Source organism: Cydia fagiglandana, chromosome 27 (genome assembly GCF_963556715.1).
Source record: "Cydia fagiglandana chromosome 27, ilCydFagi1.1, whole genome shotgun sequence".
Classification (NCBI taxonomy): Eukaryota; Metazoa; Arthropoda; class Insecta; order Lepidoptera; family Tortricidae; genus Cydia; species Cydia fagiglandana.
The window spans coordinates 1,801,446-1,823,892 of NC_085958.1; the positions used below are offsets into that span (position 1 = coordinate 1,801,446).

At 40.1% G+C, this 22,447-nt stretch overlaps 1 protein-coding gene and 2 long non-coding RNA genes across 3 annotated transcripts in view; 1 reads left to right on the forward strand and 2 right to left on the reverse strand.

Annotated features, from left to right (window-relative positions):
• The window catches only part of LOC134677790 (DNA topoisomerase 2-binding protein 1-A-like), a 37,426-nt gene continuing 14,979 nt past the window's right edge, over positions 1 to 22,447 (reverse strand). The window contains exons 14-28 of the mRNA XM_063536218.1: positions 19,920 to 20,089; positions 18,569 to 18,771; positions 18,028 to 18,219; positions 17,728 to 17,819; positions 17,495 to 17,660; positions 14,157 to 14,477; positions 12,633 to 12,758; positions 11,783 to 11,941; positions 11,283 to 11,422; positions 8,121 to 8,162; positions 7,092 to 7,278; positions 4,739 to 5,055; positions 3,452 to 3,667; positions 1,303 to 1,526; positions 1 to 1,034 (exon numbers count right to left, since the gene is read on the reverse strand). Of these exons, the coding sequence (XP_063392288.1) occupies positions 842 to 1,034; positions 1,303 to 1,526; positions 3,452 to 3,667; positions 4,739 to 5,055; positions 7,092 to 7,278; positions 8,121 to 8,162; positions 11,283 to 11,422; positions 11,783 to 11,941; positions 12,633 to 12,758; positions 14,157 to 14,477; positions 17,495 to 17,660; positions 17,728 to 17,819; positions 18,028 to 18,219; positions 18,569 to 18,771; positions 19,920 to 20,089 (2,748 nt within the window). The 3' untranslated portion in view covers positions 1 to 841. The remainder of the gene's footprint in view (positions 1,035 to 1,302; positions 1,527 to 3,451; positions 3,668 to 4,738; positions 5,056 to 7,091; positions 7,279 to 8,120; positions 8,163 to 11,282; positions 11,423 to 11,782; positions 11,942 to 12,632; positions 12,759 to 14,156; positions 14,478 to 17,494; positions 17,661 to 17,727; positions 17,820 to 18,027; positions 18,220 to 18,568; positions 18,772 to 19,919; positions 20,090 to 22,447) is intronic.
• Positions 9,164 to 10,476, forward strand: LOC134678003 (uncharacterized). The gene is made up of 3 exons (XR_010100145.1): positions 9,164 to 9,405; positions 9,715 to 9,877; positions 9,979 to 10,476. It is a non-coding gene; the product is annotated as an uncharacterized LOC134678003 (long non-coding RNA).
• Positions 12,639 to 17,169, reverse strand: LOC134678004 (uncharacterized). The gene is made up of 3 exons (XR_010100146.1): positions 17,042 to 17,169; positions 14,157 to 14,477; positions 12,639 to 12,758 (listed from the first exon to the last, which is right to left on the reverse strand). It is a non-coding gene; the product is annotated as an uncharacterized LOC134678004 (long non-coding RNA).

Consider the following 22,447-nt stretch of genomic DNA (forward strand, 5'->3'; position numbering starts at 1 on the left):
TTAGAGCATGTAGCAACTGGAGACGTCATCGCTGTCATTTTGTCAGGTCAGGAGACGTCAAATGTATTGCTATTTCTACATGATTTGCACGTAACGTATGTCAGTCCATACAAAAATTTGCACAATTGTGCAAGTTTTTCGGCAGAGAGGTAAGCTCTTAAAGGCGACTCCAGTTATTAAATGCTCTGAGACGGCGGCGGACACGTAAGGCGTGGACAAAAGGGAATGCACCCTCAAGAGCAATTTTAACGGGTCATTTTGTAACGACATCTTAATAAAGTGACACATTTTCATTCTTCATCATGACCACAATTCTACGCTATTTTCACATTTTTCTTAATAGTAGCCAGGGGGCCGATTTTTGAATTTCGATCGCTCGATTTCGTCACTCGAAAATCGGTGAAAAACAGCGAAATGAAAAACGAGCGACCGAAAACGATTTCGTGTTTTGAAATACGAGCGATCGAAATTTGGAATCTAGTGGTATTGACCACTCGATTTCCATTCTATTAGTATAATTTAAACGCCTAGTAGTGGAGATATCATTTAACGAAATACACGAAATCGAGTGGTCGAATCTCAAAAATCGTCCCCCTGGTCTAAACTGGCCAAAAAATAACTACACAACTCTCACCTTACCAACAAGTTATTTAAACAAAATATTTGATATCAGTCAAGTGCAAATAAATTAGGTTACTCCCAATTTGGGTTAGCCTTACAATAAATCCGAAAATTGCATATATTTACCTCTTTAGTTAGCCATAGAGTGAAATACAAGCAAGGACCTATGGTATTATAGTTATGCTCAAAATAATTTTCCATATGGCATGCTTATCTGGGGCTACTGGCTAAACTCAGGTAAACAGTGTTGGTTCAAATCCGGACGATTCTCTTCAGTCAGAAACGCGCTAAGAAGTATGGAGGCGCAGACAGGGACGCGACGAGATACGAGCCATGCCCTGTCTCGCTCTTTCATCGGGTAACGCTTCGGGTCGGCGAAGCAGACGTTGATAGTTTCGTCGGTATATGGGGGTCTGAAGCAATAAATAAAATAAGTATTATGCGGGACATTCTTAGAGTCAGACCAAGAAAAGTCTGCAACGATTTTGATAGCATACGCAGTGAAAAAGTTAATTACGTTATAATTTCATAAAAGTTTGACGTTTTAAATAACACTTGCACTGCGAGTGCTATAAAAATCATTGCATACTTTTGGGGCTAGCTATATAAATAAATGAAATCAAATGAAAAAGCTTGAAAGGTGGGGTCGTTACAATTTGGTGCCGCGACCAGGATACTCACTCCTCATCCACAACACTCCCTTCTCCAGCCTTCACCAATCTCGCCAGCAGTTTCCTCCTCTGCTCAGGCGCGTGCAACAGAGCTATGACTCCAGCAAAAGGCCCGGGTTGCCCCCGCGCGCGCCTGGTTCGCCAGCGGTGGGCGGCGAGGGCGAGCACTCGTTCGCCGCCGGTGACCGGCGGGAGGCAGGTTGCTATGGGGTTGCCCCATTCGAAGTTTTCCTCCTGGTACAACGTTGTTGTTAAGGCACAGAATAAATGTAAAGTGTCAATCTATGGAACTTGCCAACTATGTAATCAAACCGCCATATTGAAATTGTCTCTGAATTATGAATTTACTAGTGACTTTTTTTTACATAGTTAGCAAGTTCCATAGAATGACTCTTTATACTAAAGTTTGTTTTCTAAACTAAAAATGTTGTGTACCTGTATTTTTCAAACTGGAAGGGTACGATGATAGATGTCATCTCCATACAATCATAACTTATGGTGTATCCAAACTAGTCCATTCGCCAATCTGATTGAATTGCCCGATCGAATCGAACGCCAATTTGGCTCGCCGAATTCAACCGCCGATGACCGATATTACCGATAAAACGAGGTGCGGACGCAAGTAAACCAACTTGTGACGCCAGTTTCGTTCTGGGGTATTTTTTTCGGATCTATATCTGAATCCCTAAAGTTTTTTCTCCTATCTTTGCATTCCCTAATATTGTTTGTCATAATGATCAGTTGTCCTAACACTCGTATACCCTAATTTTGGTTTCCCTTTTATCGACTGGCCGATTTTTTTTGTCCTAATATGTTTTTCCCTAATGGCACTTTCCATATTGGGTATTTATCCTAATGTTATGTAGCATAATTCTTTTTTTGCCTAATTATTGTTAGGCCTAAAAATTATATATCCTAACCATCATGTTACCTAATTTTACTTAGCCTATCGTTTCTTGACCTAATACTCGTATGTCCTAATTTAAATTTCCCTCCTAACCTAACCAATGGCAGCATTCCATTTTTGCGAGGATCGCAGTTCTAACCTAACCTAACCCGCTTTTGTGACAGCAGTTCGTTTTTTCGAGGGTCACAGTTCTAACATAACCTAACCCACTTTTGTGGCAGCAGTTCGTTTTTTTGAGGGTCACAGTTCTAACCTAACCTAACCCACTTTTGTGGCAGCAGTTCGTTTTTTCGAGGGTCACAGTTCTAACCTAACCTAACCCACTTTTGTGGCAGCAGTTCGTTTTTTTGAGGGGCACAGTTCTAACCTAACCTAACCCACTTTTGTGGCAGCAGTTCGTTTTTTCGCGGGTCACAGTTCTAACCTAACCTAACCCACTTTTGTGGCAGCAGTTAGTTTTTTTGAGGGTCACAGTTCTAACCTAACCTAACCCACTTTTGTGGCAGCAGTTCGTTTTTTCGAGGGTCACAGTTCTAACCTAACCTAACCCACTTTTGTGGCAACAGTTCGTTACCATTCATTATGGAAAGTAATTGTTATGATAATTGATCAATAGGAAAAGTAACTGTTATGATAATAGATCATTAGGGCAATAGCCATTAGGTCAAAACAGTTAGAGCATGTTATTTTATGCCAAACAATGTTAGGGATTTCGAAAATATGGTAAAATACTTTAGGGATCTTGATAGTTATGGTATAAATGCTTAGGTCAAATCATTCTTAGGCTAACCATTACATTATGGAAAATAATCGTTATGACAATTGATCGTTAGGGCATGTGCCCATTAGGACAAACCAGTTAGAGCAAGTGACTTTAGGACAAACGTTGTTAGGGATTCAGAATGACACCCATTTTTTTCAATTTAGAGGGCTCTAATATAACCATAAATCTAAAATTGGTGATTAAATTGGAGATTGACGCCAATTATGTGTAATAATGAAATGAAATGAAAACATTTATTTTCAGGCAACTATTGGCCCATAGATAAATACCTTAAAACTAGCATACATATTATTACAAAATATATCTTAAAACTAAAAACACAATTATGGTTGCGACGCAGTTCGCAACCCCGCAGTGTCAGGGAGCCGGCCGCGGAACCGCCGGTACTTGAGACCCTTCAGCCAAAACTCCTAATAATGAGACTATATGCTACTTTACGTTCTGAAAAACCTTAAAACATCAACGTACCGGCAAAAATGTGCCATGGGCGGCGCTCCTGGCCACATAAGCGGGGTGCAGCACCCAGCAGCCGCTGGCTATGCAGTTCAGCACGCGCTGGCTCCGGGCCGGCGCGCAGCAGAGCAGGTGCGTGGCCTGAGTGCCCGGTGGTCCGGAATCCTCGTCGTCGAGGTCGGTCACCAAGCCCCCGAGGCGGAGGATCATTTCTACTGTTTCCTCCCGATTCTAAAGGGGAAGAGAGAAACAAATACGTCCGTGAAGATTAAAAAATTGATGTACACGAATAAAAATACATTTACATGAAATAAAAGTGAGTTGTTTATTTATTTATTTACCCCCTTATTCATAAACGTTTACTAAAGTTGACGTCGGAAAGGGACAACCGATTATTATCGGCTTGTCAACTTTAGTAAACGTTTATGAATAAGGGGGTTAATCTTTATTGCACAATACAATATGAAGGTATAAATGGCCGACTTAATGCCTTAAGGCATTTTCTACCAGTCAACCAATGGGTTAAACCAGAAAAACTAAGTAGGTGCAGTAAGATACTGCACCTACTTAGTTTCGTCGTGAACAAGAGTTCAATCATGATTTCTTAATATCTATCTGATACCTTTAAACGAGCAAATCTTGTTTATTTATTTATATATATATTTCGGCGATTTTGGAAACTCTGCTCTAACGATTTCAATGAAATTTGCTATATGGAGGTTTTTGGGGGGCGATTAATCGATCTAGCTAGGTGGGTCAAAAACATTCTGTGTTCGCGTGATAAAATCATTACTTACATGCCCACAAGCTGTTAACTATTGCCCACAGGAGAGAAAACTAGCGTGTTCGCGCGAACTGTACATTTTTCTCTCCTGTGGGCAATAGTTAACAGCTTGTGGGCATGTAAGTAGCGATTTTATCATAGTTCTCTAAATAAAAGGAGGACCTTTTCACGTGGATAAGGGTTAAGGCCCCCCCCACATCTGGCGTCTTTCGAGCGTCGGCGTCTGTCGGCGTCGGTCCAGCGCTATGGAAAATGACGTCGCTGCGCAGTTGCGTCGACGCTACGTCGACGTTGCGTCGACGTCGGCCATAGAATTGTAGACGCCGACGCTCGAAAGACGCCAGATGTGGGCCCCCCCAAATAAGAAAATGAACCTTTATAGCCCTTAACTCTTGTGTATGTCTACAGGAAAGACGCGAACGTTTTTGACCCAGGTCTTATCTCTAGGAAAACGCGCATTTTTGAATGTTTGTATGTTTTCCGAGCAAAGCTCGGTCGCCCAGATATTAATGACTTACGTCAACATTCGAAGACAGCATAAATCTCCTAATCGTTTTCTTTTCTTCTCTCCTAGCTTCCACTGCTTTATCTACTTTTAAAACACTATTCGAAGCATTCACTTCCACATTCTTCATATTTCCTTTTGATTCTATATTTCTATTACTATCTTCATTATCCTTTCCTATTGGTTCTATATAACTTTTAGTTTTATGATTGTCTAAAGTAACGTTGGTATGGGGTTTGCTGGTTTCGAAAGATTCCTTTTGCGATGGTGTTGTGTCGTCCCAGCCGACTGTGTTAGGTTGGGACTCTGGTCCTGATTCGTACTCCATATCTGTAACAAAATAATAGAGATGTACCATGGTATAATAATATACTTCGCCTGGTACTCTCTTCCCGTCTTTTCTGGGTCAACTGACTGACACAAGTCTACGTCATCACGCGACAGCGCTGATAATATGCGATAGCGCTATATATAGCGGCCATGTTATTGTGACGTAGGCCTGTGTCACTCTGGGAAGAGAAGACCATGTTTTATTAGACTATGAGATGTACTGGATATTCGGTTACTCTCCGGTATCCGGTATCGTCTTGGGTCGTCCCATTCGTTTTTCGTCAAGTTCTTAAATTAGTCCTATTCTGCTTTCGTCACTCATTCTACATTGAAAGCCACCGACGATTGTGACGAATGTAGAATGAGTGACGAAAGCAGAATAGGACTAATTTAAGAAGTTGACGAAAAACGAATGGGACGACCCAAGACGATACCCGGTATTCGGCCTAACATTGCTTGATTTTGGAGTAAAAAAAAATTGGAATAAGAAACAGTCACGGTCATAATACTCATAAACGTACTCGTATATTAATTTAAAACAATTTAAACATTCCACTCATTTGCACGCGCACTCATTTCAAACCTAGAAATGAGTCCGCGCGAACGTTCACTACGAAACAGGTCAAAACCTGCACAATGCCCTTAAAAACCGAAGTGTAGGTATAGTTCCGTCGGCGAATATTCGACTACCATATCACTATCCATTCCATCCATTGCATATCTACAAAATAAACCGGATCCCTTTGTTTGACAATATCTTAAGTCATAATGTATTGTTCTTTATATTGTCATTAGACCTAATTCTGAAACCGTTAGCTTTTCAGAAAATTCGCAAGGTTATCCTATAGATCAGCGGTCGGCAACAAGCAGCCCGCGGGCTGCATGCGGCCCGCGAACCTTTCACTTGCGGCCCGCGAGCCTGCCTGGCTATTTTGTATGTAATATTGACCAACGACAATGTCTGATAAAGTCATAAATACAGTGAAACCTGGATAAGTGAGATCTCAAGGGACGAGCAAATTTGTCTCACTTAAAGAGGTTTTCCACTTACCCAGGCTCCCAGTTAGCCAGGCACAAATAAATTTCTGTCTCATTTACAGAGGGTTCCATTAATAGAGGTGAGAATAGAGTATATTTCAGTTATAGAGGTGGTTAATAAGGTATCTTTAAAAATAAATAAGGTAAAATAATCCTTGTCCCTAAATATTTTTTAAGTCTGTTTAAATATTTCTTTAATTTATTTTGAATTATTTTCCAAAGGATAGATATTTCAAAATTAAATTAAATTTGATACGGACTTCATTGCGTATTAGAAATTTAATAAATAAAAATTAATTTTTTTCGTGTTATTTATCAAAATTTCAGCTTTCGTTTCGATAGTTTTAACTACTTACATAAATTAACTAAATCAAACTTGACGTTGTTTAGACATAATTAGGCAAATGCGGAATTTTGTGGATAGACTAAGAGTAAGTAAGAATACGGAAATTGTTCAATGAAGTCCAAGTTAGAGAGGTCATAGATTGACGTTATCTCAGATACAGAAGTCAATTCCCTATAAAATTCTAAAAATCAATTAGGAAAATGTAATCTTATAAATATAGTCTCAGTAAAAGAGGTAAAACACACTCTCTGTCACAATTATAGAGGTAAATGTGACTATAAAATCACAACAACGAATCCCAGTTATAGAGGTTCGTTTTTTCTCAGTAACAGAGGTAATTCAGTGCTAAAGTGTCGGGACCGCACCATGAGTCCCAGCTATAGAGGTTTCTCACTTATCCAGGTCCCACTTAACCAGGTTTCACTATATTAACAAAGTGCGGCCCGCGTTAACTTCTGTAACTACTATTTGGCCCTTGGCTGCTTAAAGTTTGCCGACCGCTGCTATAGATAGGTTAGGTTAGGTTTTTTTATGGCAATCCTGAAAATATGTTATAATATGTTACACCCCATGTTACTTGTGTTACACCGCATGTTACTTGTGTTACACCCCATGTTACTTGTGTTACACCGCATGTTACAGGCAGTATTACCTGCAGGCTTCTCTGGCAGCGGCTGCGCCCTGCTAGCGCGCCGAGGAGTCCGCCTCCCAGTGAGCACCACATTGAGGCGCTGTAGCTGTTCGTCTACTTCTAACGGAACCACGCTGGGCCGAGAATCTTCTGGTTTGGGCGCTAGAGGAGTTGTCTGGACGTCTGATATCCTTGCTCCGCCGGCACACTGTTAAGACGAAACAGGAGCCCAGTTTTCAACATTTTAGGTAAATATACCCGTCTCGCTAACGGAAGCGGCTCCTAAAACTAGTGCGATAAGGACAAGGCGAAAAATCCTGCGTAAAAATCTCAAAAATCGAGGTTTCCTACTCGACTGTTTCCTCCTCCAAAACATAACCAATCGTAACCAAATTTTGAAATCTAAATAATTATGAAATTATCTGTGTCGGACCGTTCTGCTTTTTTGGCTAATTGATACCAGTTTTGAATACTACGCCTCTCATTGCGGCATAGTCAATTAGGCCATTTTGGTCATTTTTGAAAGGCTCTAGCGCCTTAAAGAACAAAAATATCAAAAAAAAAAGGGTCCGACACAGATATTGATATAATCTGTGTTGAAAAAATCATTGCTCGAGCATCAAAACCCACGGTTAGGTATGGAATGTAGGGGATTAACTCGGAGTAATTATTAACAATGGAGCCGCCATTAACAGGCGTTCCCCTCTGTCGAAAATAGGCGGCCAATGGTCAACCACACGTCAACCATATGTATGGACAGACGTTTATCTGACATGACGTACCTATACATTTGATGTGCCCCTCCCCCGCAAAAAACGGCAGACTATTTTGCACCGAAAATTTTAGACATGGCGTCTCCGTTGGTTATATCCACTAAGGGGATTAATGTATTTAGTTAAGTAGTAATAAGGATTATTTCATTTAAGGCACAATGTATTAGAGTTATCTATAAGGATTGTTGCCGTATTTGATTTAAAAAAATGATGTATCAAATTTAATGTTTCCCTGTGTCATACAAAGAGTAAACCTAATAAATAGGTATTGTCTTACCTGATCTTCAGTAAATTTGGCCATTTTAGATGGCGGAGTTTCCTGTAAAAAATAATAACACATTCTTACTAAATAATGCAATTCGCTGGATATATCTACTATATCCAGTCTAGTAAACAACCATCGGTCAGATTTCACTAAGCCTTTTGATATTGTAGATCATTATATCACGACAGCAAACTTAATCGTGTCGAGGGGCGTTTTAGAAAAGAAAGTATGGAGTCCCTCAGGAGGCTCGTGTAAGACCTCAACTTCGAATGATTTGACACGTCCGCCTTCAATGATAATTTTCTATGGAGTGCTTCAGGGGTGTCACCTAGGACCACTACTTTAAACAATTTAACTATTAAACATTTACCGTATCACTGCGGGATTCGTTAGTAGGTAATCCGTCGAGGAACTCCCATAAAGTCAGACCAAGAAAAGACTGCAGCAGATTTGATAGCCCACGCAGTGCAAGTGTTATTTTAAACGTCAAACTTCTATGAAATAACTCTAAAAATAACACTTGCACTGCGTGGGCTATCAAATCTGCTGCAGACTTTTCTTGGTCCGACTCTAGCAGCTTGCGTGCATCTACGGACATCCGTTGAGGCTGGCGCCGAATTCGCTGTCATTTCGGAGTCTCTCGAGGGTCACCTATAAGACCTCTCGTCTTCAATGCTAATTTTCTATGGAGTACCTCAGAGGTCCCATTTAGAACCACTACTTTAAATAATTTAACTATTAAATTTACCGTATCACTACGGGATTCGAAACGAACTCACTGTCTTCTTGGCAGTCATTTCGGAGTCCCTCGAGGGTCTCCTGTAGGACCTCTCGTCTTCAATGATAATTTTCTATGGAGTGTCTCAGGGGTGTCTCTTAGGAGCACTACTTTAAATAATTTAACTATTAAACATTATTTACCGTATCACTCGCCGAAATGGCTGTCATTTCGGACTCCCTGGAGGGTCTCCTATAGCACCTCTCGTCTTCAATGCTACAGCTTGGCAAAAAAGAGTAGATATGGAACTAATTTTTTTTTGCTCTTACAACACTGTTTAATATGTCAGTTGTTAGTATCTATGTTGTCAACAGTGTTAGTTTATTTTCGTATTTATTGTATTGTTTAAATTTATCGTCAGTAAACTGTTGTTATTGTGGCAAATGATGAACAGGACGATCCGAAGTGGCACCCGCCAGGTTATTTATAACGTTTACAGGCGGTGTCTGGCAGAATTTGAAGCCAAAACCTTGTTGTCGGAACTGGACAATGTTTACCAAAGAACGGCTGAGCTGACAGGTTTGTAATGATTTTAGAATACTAAAAATGGTGAACTCTGGCGTAATTTACAAAATCCCCATGTTTTTCAAGCTTTTAATAACTGTTCTTGAAAATTCAATCAATCCCAAAGGTTATGTTTTTAAGGTTATGTGTAATATGTTAACCAACCAACCAACTTGGTACTTGCGATTTGCGATATATATCTTTATAATGTAAATGTTTTGTAAATTATATTAAACATGTGACTATTATAACTGTATTAACTAGAAATTATAATTAACTCTTCTTTATATTTATTCAATCAGGTAAATCTGTTTATTCAATCAGGTAAACTACTGTAAGGAGAATTGTATTAGAAGATGACCTTAACAATGCTGTGTTTGCAACGCCTGGAAAACGCCGGAAGGGGCGTCCAAAAAAGGAACTGGACAATTTCGACCTGTGTGCCATTAGGCAAAAGGTTCAATTTTTTTACACGATGAAAAAACAGGTATGTGAAAAAACCTTACAACCTTAATTAATATGTATCTACACTAGTATAGCATTCAATGTAGTATAATATAATAAAATTTACCTTTTTCAATTACACAGGTGCCAACTCTAAGAAGTCTGCTTCCGATAGTGAAAGAAGACCTGGGCTTTGATGGTAGCCGGGAACACCTGAGAATAGTACTTCATGCTCTTCGGTTCAATCTTGCTGCATCACGATAACGCCTCTTCACATACGTCCCTCAGAACAAAGGCGTTTATTGAGAAAGCTGGGATAGAAACCTTACCACATCCACCCTACAGTCCTGACTATCCCTGCGATTTCTTTTTGTATCCGGTGGTGACGGGAGCTATCCCTGCGATTTCTTTTTGTATCCGGTGGTGAAAGAAAAAATAACAGGGAAGTTTTTTCAAGTGCTGAGGAAGCCGTGGTTGCATATAAAGAAGCAATTTCGGACCTATCTGATGAAGACTGGCAAAAGTGCTTCCAAAGTTGGTTCAGACGAATGGAACTTTGTATAGAGAGTAATGGAGAGTATTTTGAAAAAATATAAAATAAATAATACTAATATCTTCAATAGCTTTTTTTATGTCAAAATTTATTGAGTGACCTACGTAAATGATCATATTAGATTGATAACTGTTAGATATAATTTGTGGTTACTTATTTTTAAAATGTGTTTTTCAATTAAAAGACGCATCAATATTGTTTACCTTATTTCTAATGCTAACGAACATTACAAAAACTCAAAATTTGTATTTCCAGTACCTACCTGCTGATGAGAGTGGAGTCCACTTTCTTGACTTACCTATATTATCCAAAATCGGTTCCGACGTTGTCAAATATGGGGTGTGTGCAAATTTGGCATTCGAATAACCAATAGTCATAACTTTTGGGAAGAGTCGATACAAACGAGAACATTAAATCTGTCCATGGCCCAAGTATCAATATCTCTAGGTCGTACTATTTGTGTTGCCATGTAAGCGACAGTGGCGCCCCTATTAATTTCTACTCTTTTTTGCCAGGCTATAATTTCGAATAGGGTACCACAGGGGTGTCACTTAGGACCACTACTTTAAATAATTTAACTATTAAACATTATTTACCGTATCACTCGCCGAAATGGCTGTCATTTCGGACTCCCTGGAGGGTCTCCTATAGCACCTCTCGTCTTCAATGCTAATTTCGAATAGGGTACCACAGGGGTGTCACTTAAGACCAGTACTTTAAATAATTTAACTATTAAACATTATTTACCGTATCACTCGCCGAAATGGCTGTCATTTCGGACTCCCTGGAGGGTCTCCTATAGCACCTCTCGTCTTCAATGCTAATTTTCTATGGTACTCCTCAGGGGTGTCACTTAGAACCACTGCTTTAAATTTAACTATTAAACATTATTTACCGTATCACTGCGGGATTCGTTAGTGGGTAATCCGTCTACGAACTCCCATAGCAGCTTGCGCGCATCGACGGACATCCGTTTGCGGCCGGGGCGGAGCGCTGCGCCGAAGTCGCTGTCTGGAGTCGGGATCTTCTTGTCGACTGGTGAAGTGTATATAATTAGAAACTTGTATGTATGTATACACTCTTGATTGTGCAAAATACAAAACGTGTCGATAGATGGCAGTAAATTTAGCGTGACAAATTTTACTATGACAGTATCACTCTATTCTCTTTAGTAGTATTTTACAAGCTTTTACTTAAAATGTGGGTCAAATCTTGGTAGCTAAATTTGACTCACTTCCCGATGAGCTGAAATTGCAAAGCAAACTAAATTGCGTTTGGGTCTGTTAAAATTGTATTGATGAGTATTAGTTTCCCGTGGAAAGAAAGGTCAGCGATAAAAACTTGTGCCAAAAATTATTTTATTACCAAAAAATAATTTCTAATATAGATACTTACATGGATTATTAGGCGTCTTGATAGGCTCATCAGGTATTTCGCCCCTCCTTATAGCCTGCAGTTTCCTCCTCGTATTCGGACTGAAGCCTTTTAGATTAGGGCTGGAAAGGACCTCGTCTATGGACGGGGTCCCTACGTTCTGACCGTCTTGAAGGGAGGCTGTGGAAATTAATCATACAATAGGGTAGGCTTACTTTGCACTTAAAAAACTGATAGCAAAGTTGCATTTTATTCACATGTGAGTCAAAGTAATCAAATGCAAATTTTGAGTTGTTTTCTTATGTTTGCTGGTAGAACTGACTTTTAAATGATGATTTTGGATGATAAATATTTAATAACATTCATTTGGATTTGATTTGGTTTGATTTTGTTTGATATTTTACATTTAATGTTTGCTTCGGGTTGTGACGCGGTCCATACAAAATGTGTGTGAAAATGAAAATTCGTCACAAAACTGTCATATTTTTTGGGACACAATTTTTTTTCTTTTTACGTCGATAATCCTCGTTCTGATTCTGCGTAGAAATAATCCAAAAGTTAATGTATTTTCGAAGTAAAGTAAATAGTACACTTTTAAATGAAAATGGCCTGATAGTCCGTGGCGCTCTCGACAAAAAAGTGTGATATACGGCAAATGATGATGATGGAATTTCCTTTTGCAGAGTTGCTGCTTTTGACTCACAGATTGATTTAGGAAGGGGAGCCAACCGGATTTTTGATGCATTCAGCCAAAATTTTGCATCAAAAATTCGATGGAGGAGCAAATCGAGGAGCAACTATGCAAAAGGAAATTCCATCATCATCATTTGCCGTATAATTAAGTGAACAGCAGGGAATATGATGATCTTACTGTCAGACTCGTTGTCGGGTCTCTTCGGCGTGTTTTCCTTCGAGCTGTCCTCGTGGTCGCTGAACATACCCATACGACGCATGGCTATGAACCGTGACGCGGGGGACATCCCCTCAAATTGTTCGTCTGCAAATAATAAGACGAAAAATTGATTCAATGATTATGATTATGATTAAAGGCGACGCCGGTTATTAAATGCTTTAAGAAAGTAAAATACTATAGTCCGTTTTTATAGCATTAGAAGCGTAGAGTAAAAAGGTAAGCGATCTTAACATGTCTTTTAATTGAAAAACGCTTTTTAAAAATCAAAAACTATTACTTATGAAAGCGGAAGAATATAAATGATCGTATTAGATTCATAATTGTTACATATTTGCCGTAAGTTATTTTTAAAATGTGTTTTTCAATTAAAAGACACCTCAAGATTGTATACCTTTTTTCTAATGCTAAAAAAACGAACTATAAATAAAGAGCGAGTAAACTAAAAGCTGCTAATAATAAAAGAGAGAAAAAAAAGAAGAAAAAATTCAGATAATTATGATCCATACACGATAAATTTAAATAAAATTACAAAAACAATAATAATCATACATCACAATAATACAAATAAGTGTTAAAATACAATTAAAATAAAAATAAAATCACAGTTAAAATTAATAAATTAAGCACATAACACTAATTATAATATAAGTAATTAGTAAATTAAGTCTGATTTTCTTCTTATTAGTTTTAAGTTAGTGATAAGTTAGGTCCCCACCGAAAATCAGCGCTGCGGCTTACCGTCGTAGCATTACGCTGAGTGGGGGTCCTATTTAACGTCTATGTCTCTATATTAAATTTGTAATTTAAGTTGTTGGTTTGACGTAAATAAATGTATTTTCTTTCTTTCTTTCTAAATACAAAACTAAATAAATAATACAAGTAAATTTGACGACCGGCCTGGCCTAGTAGTGACCCGACCTATGAAGCCGATGGTCCCGGGTTCAAATCCCGATAAGGGCATTTACTTGTTTGATGATGACATTTGTTCCTGAGTCATGGTTGTTTTCTATGTAGGTATTTTAATTATTTATATATTATAAATATCTTTGTCTAAATACCCACAACACAAGCCCTTCATGGTATCGTCTTGGGTCGTCCCATTCGTTTTTCGTCAAGTTCTTAAATTAGTCCTATTCTGCTTTCGTCACGCATTCTACATTGAAAGCCACCGACGATTGTGACGAATGTAGAATGGGTGACGAAAGCAGAATAGGACTAATTTAAGAACTTGACGAAAAACGAATGGGACGACCCAAGACGATACCGCCTTCATGAGCTTACCGTGGGGCTAAGTAAATTCGTGTAAAAATGCCCTCTAATATTTGTGACGTTCCACGGAAAAAGGTACCTTACAGCGGCCGGCGCTTACGTCGCATAGCGCCGCAATGATATTGGAGCGGCGTTAATAATAGCGTAAGCGCCAACCGCCATAAAGTACCTTTACCCGTGGGACGTCACATTTATTATTTATTTAAAACTTACTTTTGTTAGTATTGATCTTAAACTTCTTCTTGGTCTGCCGCGGCGACACGGCAGTACCAACATCTGAAGGCAACATCTGTTCAACGTCAACCATATTTGCATCTAAATCTTGAGGCTCGGGTGTCTTACTCTTCGGTTTTCTTTTCGGTTCTGGGGTTGTGGCTCTCGTTTCTATTATTTCCGGTTCCGGTGTTTTCGGTTTCGGTTCGGTTATTTTGGTTTGTGGTTCTGTTGTTCTTTCTTCGGGTTGAGAGATATTCTTTTTCGGTTCAGGTGTCTGTGGTGGTGCGTTTAGTGCGTTCTGCTGAACGTGAGATGGATCTGTAACAATGTGAATGTGAATGTGAATGTGTGATGATGATGTAGTTGGAAGGTAACCATAGTTATTTGTTTTACAAGGGGGCAAAGTTGTTGTTTAACCGCTCGTGCTAATATTGATACCCGAGCAAGCCAAAGATTCCAAAATTGAACCACGAGCGTAGCGAGTGGTTCGAAAAATGGAATCTTGAGCGTTGCGAGGGTTTCAAACCACGAGGGTTAAACAAAATTTGCCCCCGAGTGAAACACAAAATTTTTCACCACACCAACCCGAAGCAAATATTAAATGTAAATATCAAACAAAATCAAATCCAAATGAATGTTATTAAATATTTATCATCCAAAATCATCATTTAAAAGTCAATCCTACCAGCAAACATAAGAAAACTACTCAACATTTGCATTTGTTTACTTTGCCTCACATGTGGATAAAATGCAACTTTGCTATCAGTTTTTGAAGTGCAAAGTAACCCTTTCCGAGCTGGTGTGGTGTAAAAGTAATTCTTCAATGGAAAACACAAACAAAATGTGACACACTTTTTTTGACAGTAACTTGTGTTGACTCTGACCAAATGTTCCATACAGATGTGGTGCATAATTGTTTCAAAAAGGATAGATAGTATAGAGGGGAGATAGTATAAATTATTTTATTATTTTTATATCATTTTGACCCATGTTCATTCACTGATATCTATGTGTTAAAATTGTTAAATATAAAACGGGGTCGTCACGCCATCTAGCCGAGAATAGGCCAAAGGTGTCATCTATCCGAGAATGACTTTTTCTCGATTTCCGAGGCACGTTTTTTCCTTAACTTTATTCATCTTATACGAAGTTACATATGTCTTTAATTGTTTTCCGCCGTATTTTCACGGAAACGTACGAATGTGTCTTGTTATTTGCTATTTCAGTCAGACTCTGTACAAAAAGTACTGAGATTGACTGAAGTAGCATGACAAGTACGAACGCATCCGAGAAAATACGATGGAAAACAATTATGCACTACATTGACTCTTGATTCACAGAATGTTCGGCCTCGTCCAGCCTAAAACAGCTCAGCCAAAATATTCTACGTATCCCAAGGTCCATTAAAACGGACAAAATGAACTTTATTCCAACCTATTTAGTCCAACCTAACTCAGCTCTCGGCACAAGCCAAAATATTCTACGTATCCCAAGGTCCATTAAAACGGACAAAATGAACTTTATTCCAACCTATTTAGTCCAGTCTAACACAGCTCTCGGCACAAGCCAAAATATTCTACGTATCCCAAGGTCCATTAAAAAGGACAAAATGTACTTTATTCCAACCTATTTAGTCCAGCCTAACACAGCTCTCGGCACGAGCCAAAATATTCTACGTATCCCAAGGTCCTTTAAAAAGGACAAAATGTACTTTATTCCAACCTATTTAGTCCAGCCTAACACAGCTCTCGGCACAAGCCAAAATATTCTACGTATCCCAAGGTCCTTTAAAAAGGACAAAATGTACTTTATTCCAACCTATTTAGTCCAGCCTAACACAGCTCTCGGCACGAGCCAAAATATTCTACGTATCCCAAGGTCCTTTAAAAAGGACAAAATGTACTTTATTCCAACCTATTTAGTCCAGTCTAACACAGCTCTCCACACAAGCCAAAATATTCTACGTATCCCAAGGTCCTTTAAAAAGGACAAAATGTACTTTATTCCAACCTATTTAGTCCAGCCTAACACAGCTCTCGGCACAAGCCAAAATATTCTACGTATCCCAAGGTCCATTAAAAAGGACAAAATGAACTTTATTCCAACCTATTTAGTCCAGCATAACACAGCTCTCGGCACAAGCCAAAATATTCTACGTATCCCAAGGTCCATTAAAAAGGACAAAATGAACTTTATTCCAACCTATTTAGTCCAGCCTAACACAGCTCTCGGCACGAGCCAAAATATTCTACGTATCCCAAGGTCCTTTAAAAAGGACAAAATGTACTTTATTCCAACCTATTTAGTCCAGTCTAACACAGCTCTCCACACAAGCCAAAATATTCTACGTATCCCAAGATCCTTTAAAAAGGACAAAATGAACTTTATTCCAACCTATTTAGTCCAGCCTAACACAGCTCTCCACACAAGCCAAAATATTCTACGTATCGCAAGGTCCATTAAAAAGGACAAAATGAACTTTATTCCAACCTATTTAGTCCAGCCTAACACAGCTCTCGGCACGAGCCAAAATATTCTACGTATCCCAAGGTCCTTTAAAAAGGACAAAATGTACTTTATTCCAACCTATTTAGTCCAGCCTAACACAGCTCTCGGCACAAGCCAAAATATTCTACGTATCCCAAGGTCCTTTAAAAAGGACAAAATGTACTTTATTCCAACCTATTTAGTCCAGTCTAACACAGCTCTCGGCACGAGCCAAAATATTCTACGTATCCCAAGGTCCTTTAAAAAGGACAAAATGTACTTTATTCCAACCTATTTAGTCCAGTCTAACACAGCTCTCGGCACGAGCCAAAATATTCTACGTATCCCAAAATCCTTTAAAATGAATTTTATTCCAATTTTGTTTTCTATGTTACCTGCAGCCTCTTGGTCTACGGAATGCTCCGCCTCGTCCACCCTAACCCCCCTCTCGGCGCAGGCCAGCAGCCAGCTAGCCCGGACTACGGGCACCCCTCACTTCCTCGCGGCGGTGTACTTGGCGCCGTCCGGCCTAACACAGCTCTAATATTCTACGTATCCCAAGGTCCTTTAAAAAGGACAAAATGAATTTTATTCCAATTTTGTTTTTTACGTTACCTGCAGCCTCTTGGTCTACGGAATGCTCCGCCTCGTCGACCCTAACCCCCCTCTCGGCGCAGGCCAGCAGCCAGCTAGCTCGGATCACAGGCACCCCCCACTTTCTGGCGGCGGCGTACTTGGCGCCGTCCAGCCTAACACAGCTCTCGGCACAAGCCAAAATACTCTACGTGTCCCAAGGTCCTTTAAAAAGGACAAAATGAACTTTAATCCAATTTTGTTTTTCACGTTACCTGCAGCCTCTTGGTCTACGGAATGCTCCGCCTCGTCGACCCTAACCCCCTTCTCGGCGCAGGCCAGCAGCCAACTAGCTCGGACCACAGGCACCCCCCACTTTCTGGCGGCGGCGTACTTGGCGCCGTCCAGCCTAACACAGCTCTCGGCAAAAGCCAAAACATTCTACGTATCCCAAGGTCCTTTAAAAAGGACAAAATGAACTTTATTCCAATTTTGTTTTCTATGTTACCTTCGATTCTCGCGGCCTTCGATTCTCCAATCGAAGGCCGCTAGACTCCGATGGCTCGGGCATGTAGTCCGGATGGGGGAAGATCGCGCAGTCTGGAGGGCGAACTCTGGAGTACCAAGTGGCCGAAGGCCGTCTGGACGCCCTAGGTACCGCTGGAGAGACCAAGTGCAGAAAGACCTTAGCGAACTCGGCGCCGTCGACTGGACAGAAACGGCTTTGGACAGAGTAGCATGGCGGTCTTTGGTGTCGGAGGCCAAGATCCACTTCGGGTCGTTGCGCCATAGCAGTAAGTTATGTTACCTGCAGGCTCTTGGTCTACGGAATGCTCCGCCTCGTCGACCCTAACCCCCCTCTCGGCGCAGGCCAGCAGCCAGCTAGCCCGGACCACAGGGACCCCCCACTTCCTCGCGGCGGTGTACTTGGCGCCGTCCAGCCTAACACAGCTCTTGGCACAAGCCAAAATATTAGATAGATACCTAGATAGAATACTCTCTATTGGCACACCTCAGTAAAGAGATACAAAAGAAAAAACCATTGATTAAATGGAGATGCAGACAACAGGCGGTCTCGTCGCTGAAGAGCGGTCTCTTCCAGACAACCTTAAGCCAAAATGTTCTACGTATCCCAAGGTCCTTTAAAAAAGGACAAAATGAATTTTATTCCAATTTTGTTTTCTATGTTAGGGCCCCCCCACATCTAGCGTCTTTCGAGCGTCGGCGTCTACAACTCTATGGCCGCTGCTCGATGCAACGTCGACGCAACTGCGCAGCGACGTCATTTTCCATAGCGCTGACCAGACGCCGACGCTTGAAAGACGCTAGATGTGGGGGGGGGGGCTTACCTGCAGCCTCTTGGTCTACGGAATGCTCCGCCTCGTCGACCCTAACCCCCCTCTCGGCGCAGGCCAGCAGCCAGCTAGCCCGGACCACAGGGACCCCCCACTTTCTGGCGGCGGTGTACTTGGCGCCAGTGGGCTCGGGACAGACGAGGTGGGTGGAGGCGAGCGCACTGTTGTTACTGCGCCGGCAGAAGCGTTGCTGCATGCTGGAAGGTAAATAATTATTTATTTATTTATTATTCGGAGAACCAACAGCTATCAATTGTACAATATATATAAATTAAATAATAATTAATAAAAAACAACGGGTTGCACTTCGGGAGTGCCGGCAGAAGTGAAAAATCAATGACATTTTAACAGTTTTTTGATCAGGTCACGTGTCCGTCTTACGAAGTGTCTTACGCTGTGACTAGTTTAAAGTAAATCTACCCCTCAAGTCCAAATGGCCTTTTAAAAGGACAAATTCTAAATAGATTTAAAAAGTTGGAATTGAAGCTCCAAATTCCTGGGATTCATACTTTAATATAGCGTTCAATTTGTTAAAAGCGAATTTTGGAATACTTTTATGGAATTTTTGTAACTTGAGAGACTATTAAATAAAAACCAAAATATTACTTTGCTAATCCGCGTAAAAGATAACGTGCTAGTCAATCAGTGCTAACCCGTTATACTTACTTGCGTATTTTTTACATGCAATTAATGTTCCCACCCTCCCACCGCAAAAATAAATACGCAAATAAATATAACAAACCACCACCAAAAGATAAATACTCGACACGTGTTTCGACTCTCTACAAGGCATCCTCAGGAGTTGTTGACGGTCTGACGCCCGGCAACATCGGGTGTCATTCTGAATCCCTAACAACGTTTGTCCTAAAGTCACTTTCCCTAACTGGTTTGTCTCAATGGGCACATGCCCTAACGATCAATTGTCATAACGATTATTTTCCATAATGTAAGGTTCTGAAAAATGGTTCGGTTTTAGAACTTGCTGCCACAAAAGTAGATTAGGTTAGGGTTAGAACTGCGACCCTCGCAAAAAAGAAACTATGCTTAATAACATTAGGATAATTAATCAATAATTAGGGAAACCAAAATTAGGGTTTTTAGTGTTAGGACAACTGATCATTATGACAAACAATATTAGGAAATGCAAAGATAGGAGAAAAGACTTTAGGGATTCAGATATAGATCCGCAACATCTGCCTGACCATGACCTGTCTAGAATGGACGGCCATATTTAACCTATATACTAATTACATTTTTGACGTTTAAAATTGAGATAAAAATTAAAAAAACAAATTTTAGGGAGAAGAGACTATAATATGGTCAATTTTAGCTTAAAAACACTTACGCAGCACCACACAGCTTCGCCAGTTCGTCTAAGAAGGCCCGTTCGACGCCGCTGTAGGTGCTCAAACTCGCCACGACTCCGTGGAGCGGGTTGGAGGCCGGAGACTTGAGGTGGACGGGACGGTGGTAGTATTCGATGGGCGTCAGCTCTTGACGGGAGAGGCAGTCTTTCTGTAAATAAATTGGAAAAATAAGTTTTTGGCAAAAATGTCATTTTTGGTACAAGCTTTTATCGCCGACTGTACTTTTTTTTCCACAGGCAACTAATACTCATCGAGACAATTCTAAAAACCCCAAACACAATTAGGTTTTGTTGTTTTGTCACTGAGTTCCTATGGCCACCTCCGGTCTCCATGATCAGATCAGCTCGATGACACCATAATATTGCATTGTCACCCGAGTTACGTCTGTATACAAAATTTCAGCTCAATCGGAAACCGGGAAGTGGATTAAATTTAACTTGCAAGATTTGATTACACACAGGCAGACAGACAGACAACGGTCAGGTGAAACTAAATAAAAGCTTGTAATAACTATAGGCTTTAGGTATGGGAGGATTAGGTAGGACGTTTAGGGTGACATATATTATCAAATTAAATTAAATAACCCATATAAGTGTTAGTAACAGGACTTAAATACTAATGTTAGAGTACAATTTTCATTAAAACCTACCATGCAAGACAGTATACCTACTTAAAGCACAGAATAAATAATAGTACTAGGTACAGAAGACTGACTCTCTAACGAAACGCGTCTGTCACGATCAGCACAGATATGGCCGCTAGATGGCGACAGCGCCACGCGCGGCTTATGGCAAACCCCAAAATTGGGGCCGAACGGATGCACTTTTAGCTGCCTGTAGCAAAGCGACGAGATCGCGGAGTGAGCCACGCCTGACAACGATGCCAAAGACGGCATTTGACGTCGATCGTTTTTTGATGAAAATCTACTGAGTAACACCCCACTTTTAGGTTGGCACTATTTTTTCACAAAAGTAAATTTTACCCCCGTGGCGTCGGTGGCACGGCAAATGGATGCGCCGCTGGGCGTCCAAAAGGTTAAAAGTACCATTACTTTTGGGTTATTTAGGTATGTTTGTGTTCGTTTCGGACGGTGACACATACTACGAAAGTATGCGCAAAAATAGCTGTCTCCATTCAGAGACATTAAAACAAAGTTTAATAAGTTCGCTACAAAAATATTTTTTTACATACTTTTAGTAGTAGTAGTAGTAGTAGTAGTAGTAAAACACTTTATTGTACAAAAAACAAAACAAAACAGGAAAAATAACATTCGTCATTAGTACAAAGGCGAACTTATCCCTTTAAGGGATCTCTTCCAGTCAACCTTTGAGCAATTGAGGGAGAATTGGAGACGGTAGACATCCGTACTTTACCAAGAGCGTAAATAAAAGAACATGAAAAGAAAATTATAATGATAATAAAACGAAAAGTTTCTTAGTTACTTATAATATTAGCAACTTACGTACAGCAAATATATACATATATACACAACTAAATACATATGTACACAACTAAATACATATATATTCTATAATACATATTACATATATACAAAAACTACAATACCGCAGACATCCTTTACACATACACTTACACTTTTACACTTTTAGTAGTAGTAATAGTAGTAATCACTTTATTGCACACAACACAGGTTACATAATAATATTACACTTTTATTGCAGACTGTACTTTCTCTTCTTGACATATCTATCATCATCATCATAACTTCTTGTAGGTGGAGTAATTCATCATCATTTCTTTCTTGTGCCAGTCTTTTAACATCAGCATACGACGCATTACTTTTTAGAAGCTTTTATTTAGTTTCACCTGACCGTTGTCTGTCTGTAATCAAATCTTGCAAGTTAAATTTCCCGGTTAAATAAAAGTCCACTTCCCGGTTCCGATTGAGCTGAAATTTTGCATGCATGTATAAATCGGATGACAATGCAATATTATGGTACCATCGAGCTGATCTGATGATGGAGACAGGAGGTGGCCATAGGAACTCTGTGATGAAACAACGCATCCTAATTGTGTTAGGGGTTTTTAGAATTGTCTCGATGAGTATTAGTTGTCTGTCGTAAGAAAAGTACAGTCAGAAACTTATTAGGCTGAGATAATTAATTCTAGGTTTCCCTTGTCTTTTCAACCTTGTGTGTTCTTGTCTTTTCTTTTTGTCCTGCCTTCCAGGATTTTTAGGAAGAAGTTGTCATGCCGTATCAGACGTCCTACCATCATGCCTCTCCTATTTCTTATTGTATTTAACATGACTAGTGCCGTGTGGTGCCGGCATCAGAAAATAATAGCACCACCCCATCTCGTCCCGTGGGTGTCGTATAAGGCCCACTTGCACCATTCCAATAACCCGGGGTTAAGCGGTTAAACTATTAACCTAGTGTCAAAATGTATGGCTAACCATGGCAACTCCTGGTTTAACCGGTTAACCCCGGGTTAGTGGAATGGTGCAAGTGGGCCTAAGGCGACTAAGGGAAAACTGGCGACAGAT